This window comes from Cherax quadricarinatus, chromosome 73 (assembly GCF_038502225.1).
Source record: "Cherax quadricarinatus isolate ZL_2023a chromosome 73, ASM3850222v1, whole genome shotgun sequence".
Taxonomy (NCBI): Eukaryota; Metazoa; Arthropoda; class Malacostraca; order Decapoda; family Parastacidae; genus Cherax; species Cherax quadricarinatus.
Window position 1 is genome coordinate 8,563,136 of NC_091364.1, and position 13,986 is coordinate 8,577,121.

The following is a 13,986-nucleotide window of genomic DNA, read 5'->3' on the forward strand; positions in this document are numbered from 1 at the left end:
GTTAAACGACGGTCTACTGTACCAAAAATGTTATAAATGGTGCAAAGGTGACATTAAAACAACATCATAGATGGCTGACACAAACCCACTACCATTATAGTATGCCCCTTGCTCAGCAACGATTCGTTTACTGGTAAGGTCTTAGGAACAGAACTCCGTCATTAAGTGAGGAGAGGCTGTATTTATTTACTTACCCTGTAGAATTTGACTGCCAGCTCTGGCCTCTGAGCCCGTAGAAGAAGTGCTTCTGCACGTGGATAGTCCCTGTCAGTGAAGGCTACCTTGGCCTGCCCCACCAGCACATCTCCAACAGAATCTGGATCATGAGCCTCAGCCACTCTTTGTGCACTCTCCCAGTCCTGTGCATGGACATACCTGAAGGAAGAAGCAGCAGCTGATAACTATGAAAATACCTAATATCAATATGTTTTTTTCCAGTATGTTAGCCGTCTCCCACCGAGGCATGTTACCCAAAAAAGAAATATTTTCACCATCATTCACACATAATCACTGTCTTTGCAGAGGCACACATATAGGCCAACTCAGATGTCACTCTAAAGTGTAGGCACGGTACTTCCCACCTCCAGGACTCAACTCCAGCTAACCAGTTTCCTTGACTCCCATCACAAAATATTACCCTGGTCACACTCCAACACCTCATCAAGTCCCAAAAACCCTTCGTCTCTACTCACTCCTATCTAACATACTCACATATGCCTGCTAATATGGATAAGTTAGTACAGTGGAACCCCGAGTTTCAGCCGTAATCCATTCCAGGAGCTAGGCCTAAACTTGAAATGGCCTAAAGTCGAAGCAATATTTCCCATAAGAAATAATGTAATTACAATTATGTAATCTGTTCCAGACCCACAAAAATATTCACAAAAAATACATTTTTTAAAGATTAACTATGTATAGTTTAACATACATATAGTACTTAAATGAGTAATACAATACATAAATAAACATTTAAAATCATATTTACATATCTTTATTGAAGAGTCTTGCTGGCATCTGGAAGATAGGGAGGAGGAGAGAGGAAGGTCTTATTGTTTGTAAAGGGAAATCCCCTCCTTTAAAGACTTTAGGTAACAAGTCCTTATCTGGGGTTACTTCCCCTCTTTGTCTTTTAATGCCACTAGGACCAGCTTGAGAGTCACTGGACCCGTCACACAAAATAACTTTCAAGAGTGCTCTGTTTCTGGCGTATCTTTAAGATTTGCCTAAAATGGGACATTGTTTTGTTGTAGATGGCTTGTTTCAGCTTGCTCAGGGTGGTATTTTTCCATAAAACTTTGCAACTTATTCCACACATGTCCTTAATTTATTTATTTATTTTTTATTTGGTCATGATACATAGTTGTACAAAGAAATATAGTGATTGGGTGTACATGCCAAAAGCCCCTTGTATGCAGAGCATTATGGGCAGGTTTAAAATTAACTTAAGATTAACTAAGCAATGATATATTCAGTGGTAAAAATTACAGTAAACAAATTAGAACATGAAGTACAAATGAGTATTTCAAATAAGAAGCATTAAAGTTGTACAAATCTGTAGCATAACAATGTATAATATAATCGAATCATATCGAGTAAAATCAATGATTTGTAGTGCAGAAACAGGTCATAAGGTCATTAGATGAGTTACTGCACATTCAAGAGAATGGAGTATTCTGTTAGGTAATGTAATTAAAAAAAAAAAATAGTTTGATACAGGTTATACATTTATGAGATTCAGATATTCAGTATTTATTTAGTTGTGGTTGAGTAAGTGGTTTTTAAGAAGAGTCTTGAATTGATAAACAGACAGTATTTCTTTTATATTCACAGGTAATGAATTCCAGATTTTTAAGCCTTTTATGTGAATTGAGTTTTTACATAGTGTGAGATGGACACGGGGAACATCAAAGAGTGATCTGTGCCTTGTGTTATGGTCATGTGTTCTGTTGAAGTTGGTAAGGAGAAGTTTGAGGGGAGGGTTAATATCACTGAAGAAGGCACCTCCTTCACTCCCTCTTCCTCCTCCTCTGAAGCAAGTTTCTCATGGTGGCTTATTTCACAGTCACAATCAATAAACAAGCATTAAACACAATGAATTTATTGTGAAATGTTTGGATGAGCATGCAGGGTAATGTTCATTCAAGGATAAACAAAGCTAGACTGGCTCATGGCGCCTGCCACGCAGGCGCAGGCAGGCGGGCAGGTCTGGTATGCCGGCTGAAATACGGGGCACAGGCTGAAACTCGGGACAAAATTTAGCCAAAAAAAACAGTCGAAACTCGAAGCAGCTGATTCTCAGGGTTCCACTGTATTACATCAAAACAAGAAGCCTTAAATATATATGAATCTTACAGCTTCAAATAACTAATAATAATGCATATTTATATTCTCTTTTTTGTTCCTCACTACAATGGAGTGAGGAGGTTGTCTTAACTGGCTCCATATTTCTACTTTATGTAGGAGCATCTTAATTAATGTTACTAAAGCGCCATATAATATTTTTTTTTAACATGTCAGCCTTTTCCCACCAAGGCAGGGTGATCCAAAAAGAAAAAAAAAAAAAAGAAAAGAAAAAACTTTCATCATTCAACACTTTCACCATCACTCATACATAATCATTGTCTTTGCATAGGCACTCAGATACGACAGCTTAGACATCCCTCCAAACTGCCAATATCCCAAACCTCTCTGTTAAAGTGCAGGCACTGTACTTCCCATTTCCAGGACTCAGTCCAGCTAACTGGTTTCCCCTGAATCCCTTCACAAAGTATTACCCTGCTCACACTCCAATAGCTTGTCAGGTCCCAAAAACTATTTGTCTCCATTCACTCTTATCTAACACATTCACGCACACTTGCTGGAATAATATATTATCTAAATGACATAAGCACAGATCAAGAAAAAGGTAAATCCCACATGGACGAAACATAAAACACTGAGTAGAAATGATCTGCATATTTTGGCATTAATCAGAGACTTTTTTTAGCAGGTAAACTGAAGATGGCCTCAAATTGAGGCTAAAATAAGCATATCCTTTCTACACCTTTTGTAATATTTTGTCAATATGGGAATTATTAGTTTATAACATGGTATTAATGGGGTTATATTTTAGTGTCTGCACTCTGAAAGAGGGGTGTTAATGTTGCAGTTTTATAAACTGTAGTATAAAGCACCCCTCTGGCAAGACAGTGATGGAATGAATGATGACGAAAGTTTTTCTTTTTTTGGGCCACCCTGCCTTGGTGGGTATTGGCCGATGTGTTAATAAAAAATAAAATAAAATATTTTAGCTCCATTCCCCAATGACTGACCCACCATAAAAAATACACATGTTCAAATTTCTACTAAAATTCAGTGTATACGTATCTTTGCTGAGGAAGGGTTGTTGAAGTGGTCTGGACATTTAGAATTTAAGAGAGGATGGAGCAAAATAGAATAACTTGGAGGCTATATAAATCTGTAGTGGAGAGAAGGCAGGGTAGGGGTTGTCCTAGGAAAAGATGGAGGGAGGGGGTAAAGGTTTTGTGAGTGAAGGGCTTGGATATCCACCAGGTGTGTGTGTGTGTGTGTGTGTGTGTGTGTTAGGAGTGGAGGCAAATAGTTTCTGAGACTTGACAAACTGTTGGAGTGTGAGCAGGGTCCCATTTTGTGAAGGGATTCAGGGAAACCAGTTAGCCAAACTTGAATCATGGAGGTTGGAAACACAGTGCCTGCACTCTGCAGGAAGAGTGAGGATATCTGAAGTTTGGAGGGGTATCTAAACTGCAGTGTCTGTGCACCTCTGGCAAGACAATGATGGAATGAATGATCGTAAAAGTGTTTCTTTTTTGGGTCACCCTACCTTGGCGGGAGACAACCAGTGTGTTAAAAAAAATGTTTACTTTTTAAGATAACCCATGCAAGATTTTCTATAAATACAAAATATTTCAATAAACATATCTTTTGTATAAATGTGTACAAAAGCAGAGTAATTCTGAATACTTACATCAGTACAGCTTCCTTAGGTTTGCCAGCTTGAATAAACTCTGATTCTGCTTCTGAATACTTGCCATCATCCTCCAATGCCATGGCATATTTATAATGAATGTCTGGTACTTTAGGTTTCATGGCTATACGGGCCAGCTCGAAGGCAAATTCAAACTGTTTAGGAATAAAAAAGAAAAAGAAATATTTTATAATGGATTTCAAAGAAAAGCCCTGGATTAAAGAGTGAACAAAAGCACAATACTCTGGCTATACTCAGAACAAGCTACCTGATCAGCACTGGAAATAACAAGTAAAGAAACAGATAAAATTAAATTAATCTTAAATACTAACAACAAATTATTAAAAACTTAATAAGAAAGACACTAGTTAAAAACTAGAGCAGGATTTATGAATAATTTAAAAAGAAATGACGTATATATTGCATAACTTTAAAACTACCTAATGTGTAGCATACATGGGTAGAATTATTTATTGAATTAAATATTTATAAATATACATGACATACAAATGCCCACATTATGATGATTGGCTCATATGACATAATAGTGACAAAATAACTGTTTTAAGGCCAATCTGCAGTTACAATTAGACTGCATTCATGGGGGAGTGCCAAACCCATACAGTTCATATAGCACCTGGGGGAAGGGAGGCATTCAGGTTTGATCTAAGGAAGGGGAGCACAGGTCCAATTCCTTAGATAAAGAACCTCCCAGTAATGAACACCTGTTTGTATGAAACACAATTATACTTTGCACTACCATTTTCTATAAGTTCAGTTACAAACAACTTGATTTTAACTGGAAACACTAGGAATGCAACTTGCACATAAGACGGGGCTCCCCAGTATGGGAATAGTATAAACATTGTTCTTTATATCAAGAGACATAATTGTTAGGTCAAATTACCTCTAATGCTTTTTGATCTATAGTACATGAACTTACATTATATGAAGGCTTTAACATTTTTTGTGCAGGTTTTAAATTCTTCAAATAAGCTTATCTACATTCGTTAATCTTCTGCTTATATGGAGTTGCTTTGCTACAGTCTTCAAAAAGATTTTAAGAATTGAGTACAGTATTTGCATTTAACCCTTTGACTGTCGCGGCCGTATATATACGTTTGCGAGGTACCGTGTTTGACGTATATATACTCATAAATTCTAGCGGCTTCAAATCAGGCAGGAGAAAGCTAGTAGGCCCACATGTGAGAGAATGGGTCTGTGTGGTCAGTGTGCACCACATAAAAAAAATCCTGGAGCACGCAGTGCATAATGAGAAAAAAAAAACTCCGACCGTTTTTTTTAATTAAAATGCCGACTTTGTGGTCTATTTTCGTATAGTATTTGTGGTTGTATTCTCGTTTTCTTGGTCTCATTTGATAGAATGGAAACTATATTATAGAAATGGAGGTGATTTTGATTAATTTTACTATAAAAAGAACCTGGAAATGGAGCACAAAGTACAGGAAATGTTTGATTTTTGCCGATGTTCAAAAGTGAACAAATGATGTCATTGTCCAATAAATGTCCAAATAGCCATTCTAATACGCAGTCATGAATGGGTTGATGTAATTTTTACAATTATTACAGTATTGCAGTAGTCTGCATAACAGTAAATCTTCTATTTTTTGTTTGAATAAAATTTCAAAATAAAAAGCAAGAGTAATATCACAGGGACCTGGAGACATGACTGATGAACAAAGAAAATGTTATTTTAGAGCCAGGAATGTCTGCATTGTTCATTCTGGACCTTATTTTGAAATTGTCGTATTTTTTAATTTTCGTGAAATTGGCCAAATTGCAAATTTCTGACCATGTTATTGGGTAGTTGAAATCGGTAAATGGGCAGTTTCTTGTACTCAATCGATAGAAAAAATAGAGTTCTGAAGAAATAGTTATGAGTTTGGTTGACTGGAATAACGGAATTAGCCGAAAATAGGGCTCAAAGTGGGCGAAATTGCCGATTTTTAAATATCGCCGAAGTCGCTAACTTCGCGAGAGCGTAATTCCGTCAGTTTTCCATCAAATTTCGTTTTTTTGGTGTCTTTACAATCGGGAAAAGATTCTCTATCATTTCATTAGAAAAAATAATTTTTTTTTTTTTCGAATATTTTGCGACACCAGAAGCAACTTCAGGATTTGGCCCTTCGACAGTCAAAGGGTTAAGATCCTGTAGATGTAGAATAAAGTTATATAAGCAAAGTATTTAAAGAGGAGTGATTGGTGGAATGATGAAGTAAAGGGTGTGATAAAAGAGAAACAGGTAGCTTATGAGAGGCTGTTACAAAGCAGAAGTGTTATAAGAAGAGCAGAGTATATGGAGAGTAAAAGAAAGGTGAAGAGAGTGGTGAGAGAGTGCAATAGGAGAGCAGATGATAGAGTGGGAGAGGCACTGTCAAGAAATTTTGATGAAAATAAGAAAAAAATTTGAGTGAGATAAACAAGTTAAGAAAGCCTAGGGAACAAATGGATTCATCAGTTAAAAGCAGAGTAGGGGAGTTAGTAGATGGGGAGCTGGAGGTACTGGGTAGATGGCGGGAACATTTTGAGGAACTTTTAAATGTCGATGAAGAAAGGGAGGCGGTAATTTCATGCACTGGTCAGTGAGGTATAACATCTTTAAGGAATGAAGAAGAGCAGGATGTGAGTGTAGGGGAGGTGTGTGAGGCATTACAAAGAACGAAAAGGGGTAAAGCAGCTGGAACTGATGGGATCATGACAGAAATGTTAAAAACAGGGGGGGGGGGGGGATATAGTGTTGGAGTGGTTGGAATTTTTGTTTAATAAATGTATGAAAGAGGGGAAGGTACCTAGGGATTGGCAAAGAGCTTGTATAGTTCCTTTATATAAAGGGCAGGGGAACAAAAGAGATTGCAAAAAATTATATGGGAATAAGTTTACTGAGTATACCAGGAAAAGTGTACGGTAGGGTAAGACAGAGAGTAGGATTTCAGATGAGCAAGGAGGCTTTAGAGTGGGTAGGGGATGTGTAGATGAAGTGTTTACATTGAAGCATAAATGAGAACAGTATTTAGATAAAGGTAGGAAGATTTTCATTGCATTTCTGGATTTAGAAAAGGCATATGATAGAGTGGATAAGGGAGCAATGTGGCAGATGTTGCAAGTGTATGGAATAGGTAGTAAGCTACTAAATGCTGTAAAGAGTTTTTATGAGGATAGTGAGGCTCAGGTTTGGGTGTGTAGGAGAGAGGGAGATTACTTCCCGGTAAAATTCGGTCTTAGACAGGGATATGTAATGTCACCATGGTTGTTTAATATATTTATAGATGGGGTTGTAAAAGAAGTAAATGCTAGGGTGTTGGGGAGAGGGGTGGGATTAAATTATGGGGAATCAAATACAAAATGGGAGTTGACACAGTTACTTTTTGCTGATGATACTGTGCTTATGGGAGATTCTAAAGAAAAGTTGCAAAGGTTAGTGGACGAGTTTGGGAGAGTGTGTAAAGGTAGAAATTTGAAAGTGAACAAGTGAGCATAGATAAGAGTAAGGTTATGAGGGTATCAAATGATTTAGATAAAGAAAAATTGTATATCACATTGGAGAGAGGGAATATGGAAGAAGTGAATGTTTTCATATATGTATTTGGGAGTTGACGTGTCAGCGGATGGGTATATGAAGGATGAGGGTAACCATAGAACTGATGAAGGAAAAAATGTGAGTGGTGCGTTGACATATACATGCATGTGGATACAAAAAACGTTACCTATGGAGGCAAAGAAGGGAATGTATGAAAGTATAGTGGTACCAACTCTCTTATATGGGTGTGAAGCTTGAGTTGTAAATGGTGCAACAAGGAGGCAGTTGAAGGCAGTGGATATGTCCTGTCCAAGGGCAATGTTAGGTGTAAATATTATGCAGAAAGTTCGGAGTGTGGAAATTAGAAGGTGTGGAGTTAATAAAAGTATTAGTCAGAGGGCTGAAGAGGGGTTGTTGAGGTGGTTTGGTTATTTAGAGAATGGATCAAAATAGAATGACAGGGAGAGCATATAAATCTGTAGGGGAAGGAAGGTGGGGTAGGGGTCGTCCTCAAAAAGGTTGGAGTGAGGGAGTAAAGGAGGTTTTGTGAGTGAGAGGCTTGGACTTCCAGCAAGCATGTGTGAGCGTATTGGATAGGAGTGAATGGAGACTAATGGATTTTTGGGACCTGACAAGCTGTTGGAGTGTGAGCAGGGTAATATTTAGTGAAGAGATTCAGGGAAATTGGTTATTTTTATATAGCCAGACTTGAGTACTGGAAATGGGAAGTACAATGCCTGCACTTTAAAGGAGGGGTTTGGGATATTGGCAGTTTGGAGGGATATGTTATACGTATATCTTTATATATGCTTCTAAACTGTCGTATCTGGGCGCCTCTGCAAAAACAGTGATTATGTATGAGCGAGGTGAAAGTGTTGAATGATGATGAACGCATTTTCTTTTCGGGGATTTTGTTTCTTTTTGGGTCACCCTGCCTCGGTGGGAGACAGCCGACTTATTAAAAAAAAAAAAAAAAGGAAAGTATTATATAGTATGGGGCAATACTTTGGTTTAAGAGCAATCTTCTGTTTTACATATTATGATTATACTGAATGAAGTACCCAAGAAGAGTGCACTTAAAACAAAATGTTTACTTTAAATAACTGAAAGCAGCAAGGGTAGCCATGCAAACATGCCTTTTTTTTTGTTTCAACATGAGAGCCATCTCCCACTGATGAAGGGTGACTCAAAAAAGAAACACTTTCACCATCATTCAACACTTTTACCATCATTCAACACTTTCACCACCATTCACACATAATCACTGCCTTTGCAAAGGTGCCCAGATATGACAGTTTAGATGGTGCTCCAAACAGCCAATATCCCAAACTCCTCCTTTAAAGTGCAGGCACTGTACTTCCCACCTCCAGGACTCAAGTTCAGTAACTGGTTTCCCTGAATCCCTTCACAAAATATTACCCTACTCACACTCCAATAGCTTATCTCCATTCACTCCTATTTAACACACAGTATTAATAATGTGGTTGAACCTGACAGCCACATAAGCAGAGATTTGTACTATAAAGTAAGATGGGAGAACCACAATACACTATTACTCGATTTTGACTGCATTTTCATGTTTAACTTTAGTATGAGCACAAAAATAAAGAAAATAACTACCAATCAATATGATTTTCTGCATGATTCAGTAATTTGTGTATTTTCCTAATGTTTTGCAGACAGATGTTACAGTCACAATACAAGGCATAAGGCGCTCTTCAACGTCCTTCGTGTCAGTCTCACACTATGCACATAAAGGGGCTGAAGATCAGGAACTCACTACTGTAACTAGTAAGGGATCACCTGACTACTTATAAATTTAGGACTTTGCTAAAACATCATCTTATCTCTCAATACTAACCAAAGCAACTGCTAATTAGTTATTTTATGTGACCACTAGACTTTTAAACTTCTGCCAATCCATGAAATATTACTGCCTGAACCATTATTTGTAATATTGTTTTTATGTGCAACTTCAAAATTATTTTTATAAACCTCCACCTTGACTACCTTGCATTAGTATTAACCCCTTCAGGGTCGGCAGGCCCTCTCCTAAACTTGTTCTTAGGGTCAGAAATTTTTCGGCAAAAAAAAAAAAAAAAAAAAAAAAAAAAAAAAAAAAAAAAAAAAAAAAAAAAAAAAAAATATGAAATGATAGAGAATCTTTTCCCGATCATAATGACACCAAAAGTATGAAATTTGATGGAAAACTTATGGAATTGTGCTCTTGCGAAGTTAGTTGTCTCGACAATGTTTAAGCATTGGTGATTTCGCCCACTTTGAGCCCTATTTTCGGCCAAATCCACTGTACCAGTTGACAAAAATCATAACTATTTTGCTAGAACTCCATTTTTTTCTATCAAATGAGTACAAGAAACCACCCATTTACCGATTTCAACTATCCAATAAAGTGGTCCGAAACTGGCAATTTTGCCAATTTCACACAAATTTCAAAAGATGACAATTTCCAAATAGGGTCCAGAATAAACAAGACAGACATTCCTGGCACTAAAATAACATTTCCTCTGTTCATCAGTCACGTCTCCAGGCCTCTGTTACATTTCTTTTGCTTTCCACTTTGAATTTCTATTCTCACAAAAAATAGAAGATTTACTGTTATGCAGACTACTGCATTAGTGTAGAAATGGTATAAATAATATCAGCACACTTGTGAAAGAATATTAGACTCGTCAGTTGACGTGTATTGGACACATAGCTTTATTTATTTACTTTTGAACTTTAGCAAAAATCGAACATTTCTGCTAATTTGAGCTCAATTTTAAGGTATTTTTCATTGTGAAACCAATAAAAATCATCTCAATTTCCATAATATGTCTTCCATTCTATAAAATGAGACCAGGAAAACTAGAATACAGCCATAAAATACACTGCAAAGTCGCAGTTTTAAACCACAAACAGGGTCGGATTTTTTCTTCTCATTATGCACTGTGTGCTGCAGGATTTTTTTTATACTGCGCACACTGACCACATAGACCTATTCTTTCATATGTAGGCCTACCAGCTTTCTCTCGCTAGATTTGAAGGCTCTAGAATTTATGCGTACTAGTACTGCACCAACCCTGAAAGGGCTAAGATTAACCCTTTCAGGGTTTTGGTCGTACTAGTATGTCTTATGCGCCAGGGTTATTGATGTACTAGTACGCATAAATTCTAGCACCTTCAAATCAAGCAGTAAAAGGCTGGTAGGCCTAGATGTGAGAGAATGAGTGTGTGTGGTCAGTGTCTGCACTAGGAAAAAAATCAGGCACCCAGTGGTGCATGTGGGTGTGCCACTTTAGTACACCTTGTTCACCATGCCTCGCGGTAAGAAATGCCTCACTCCTTGGTGAATTGGAACACTTTTGTTCCCCACTGACAGTTCTAATACAGATGGAAGTGTCAGTGAAGATGAGTTTCAAGGTTTTGATGAGGTTGTGACTGAAACTAATGACCATAATACTGGTAATGGTGACGAAAATCCAGAGGACCCTCAACCTTCAACATTTGGCGCTGGGGTGTCTTGCTCACATTCAGTTGTACCAGAATGAAAGAGGAAACTCGTACTTTCTCATATCCAGGACTCAGATGTGAGCAATGGTGATGACAGTGATAGTGAATATGAACTCCAACCTTTTGAAAACAGTTCCAACAGCGTGAGTGAAGTGGAATATTCTCCAGTGAAGCATCAGTATATACAATGCTATATGCTCTCTGGTAGTGTGCCATATGCTATTCCAAGGGGAAGGAGTACATCTCGGAGTACATCCCATTGCTGTACAACAGGAACAGATAGTGACAATGAAGATGATATTGTTGCAACTGGGATGGAAAATGTGCATGCATCTGGTGGTGGTAGTGGCGGTGCCAGCCGTGAAGCACCAGCAGTGGGCCATGCTGCTACCCACGCCGCTGCCTCAGCTGAACTACAACAAAGGCCACCATCCCCCACCCACCCACCACACCAACCTCCACAACCACAACCACCTGTCAATATCCAGTACTCGCCAGCAGACCACACCTGGGATTGGCAAGAAGCTGACAATTTTGTTCCCAATCCCCATCAGTTTGATGAAAGTCAAAGTGGAATATGGCCATCTTGTACACTTGGGAACAATGCCACTGAACCAGAATGTTTCGAGTTATTCTTTGATGAACCCCTGGTGGAAATTATTGTCAGGGAAAGCAACACATACTTTGATTACATCATGGCAAACACAATGCTTTCACCAAAATCACGCCTACACCAGTGGAATGAGACAACTGTGGCTGAGATGTATCTCTTCTTTGCCACAATAATGCTTAAGCCACATGTGTATAAGCACAGTGTCAAATCATACTGGTCAACAGACCGCCTGATTGCAATCCCAGGTTTCAGTGATATAATACGAGTGAATCGATTTGTGCTACTGTTGCGTATGCTACACTTCTCAGACAAAACCAGGCCTGACAGAAACGACAGGTTATATAAGATTAGGAATGTGTTTGTGTATCTGAAACAGAAATTCAATATGTATTTTTATCCCTTCAGGAAGCTTGTTATTGATGAGTCTTTGATTCTGTTCAAAGGTAGACTGTCGTTCAAACAGTATATACCAAGCAAGAGGAAATGCTTTGATATAAAGTTGTTTGTGCTTTGTGACTACTACAGTGGTCTTGTATTGGATATTATTGTGTACACTGGAAGTAATACATTGCAAAATACCAGGAAGTTATTGAGCATCTCTGGTGATGTGGTTAGAACAATGGTGGAACCATATCTTGATAAGGGGCATATATTATATACTGATAACTGGCACACAAGCCCCTTACTTAGTGATTTTTTGCAAGTGAACATGACAGATGTGTGCGGTACAGTGCGTACAAATCGTAAGCACATGCCTAGGTTTGACGCTGGCACTCATAGAGGTGAGGTGCAGACATTTGTTGCCAATGACATCATGTCATTTCAGTGGCATAACAAATGAGATATCGCACTGTTGTCATCAGTTCACCCTAACGAAATGACAGACACTGGCAGGCAGAATAGAGAGACCAATGAAACCATTCTAAAACCTGCAGCTGTGATGGACTATACCCTCAATATGTGTTCAGTGGACAAATGTGACATGAAGATTAGGTTTGCTGATTGTGTTTGCAAGAGTTATAAGTGGTACATAAAACTCTTTTTCCATCTTCTGGACATTTCCATGCTCAATGCTTATATGTATAAGATGAGGACCAGTAACAAACCCATACGGCAAATTTTGTTTGTCTGTCATCAGACAAATAATATTCAAGTACCAAGGAGCAACACCTGCAATAGAAAATTGCCCACCAAATTATCAACAACTATCTTCTTGTCTGAGGCCTGGTGATCACTTCCAAACAAAACTGCCTGCTACTGCTTGCAAGAAAAAGGCTCAGAAGAGGTGTTTTGTCTGGGCACATACAAAAAAACGTCCACAACAATGCAGACACTCGTTTTATGTGTGAGGAGTGTAAAACACCATTGTGCATGACACCATGTTTCAAAGACTTCCACAGGCTACAGAACTTCTAGAAACATGTCCTGTGACTGTATATATGTATATAAATATAGAAAAATTGTAATAAACAACATTTTAAACTTCGTTTGTGTAAACATGTTTTGTAAACAATATAATGACAACAATGTTTGTGCAGTTATTGTGTAGTATAGAAAGAGTAAATATTTACAAAATAGTCCTCATATTGGTTTCACAGGCCATAAAAGTTACTTGAAAAGAAAAAATATTAAAAAATAATAGAAAATAGTAGAAAAAACAAAATAAATAATTGCTGAGTGACCAGCAGTCAGCGATGTTGCCATATGAGGTTCAATTTCTGTCAACTTCACGCCTCCATATCTTGGTAAGTATTGATGGCAAAAAAAATTTTTTTAGCCTATAAAGTTTAGAAAAAAAAACTATCTTTTCATAAGAAAAATGTTTTTTTTTTTCGAATATTTTTTGACCCTGAGAACAAGTCTGGGAGAGGCCTGTCGACCCTGAAAGTAACGGTTAAATGAGATTGTAATACAGTTAACCACAAATTCTTGTCTAGTTTTAAGTAGTTACTATGTACAAATTGTAATTACACATTGCAACCTTTACAAAGAAATAAACTTTATCTTAAATGATACAGTTCTCAAATACAGAAAACCCTGGATTTAACAGAACATTGGGATGGGGAGTGGGGGAGGGGAGAGTGGCAAGTGACAGCAATAGTGGTGAATAGAGATGACACTGATTTGCAATCACTGTAACAATAACAGACAATTCTGTAATCAATGAACTTAGTCTGTTGTTTCTGAATCATATGATCCAGTGGATTTTATCTCATATTTCATAAGCCCTTTAACCCTTTGACTGTCGCAAGCCCCTTTCTGAAACTGTCATTCTATGTCGCAAAAGTTTTGGAAAAAAAAAAAATTATTTTTTCTTATGAAATGATAGAGAATCTTTTC

The 13,986-nt window shown here is 37.7% G+C and overlaps 1 protein-coding gene across 1 annotated transcript in view; it reads right to left on the bottom strand.

The window, feature by feature from the left end:
• Positions 1 to 13,986, bottom strand: part of Oseg2 (intraflagellar transport protein Oseg2) — a 142,570-nt gene that overhangs the window by 28,855 nt on the left and 99,729 nt on the right. Inside the window, exons 23-24 of the mRNA XM_053794663.2 lie at positions 3,986 to 4,140; positions 195 to 375 (exon numbers count right to left, since the gene is read on the bottom strand). Of these exons, the coding sequence (XP_053650638.2) occupies positions 195 to 375; positions 3,986 to 4,140 (336 nt within the window). The remainder of the gene's footprint in view (positions 1 to 194; positions 376 to 3,985; positions 4,141 to 13,986) is intronic.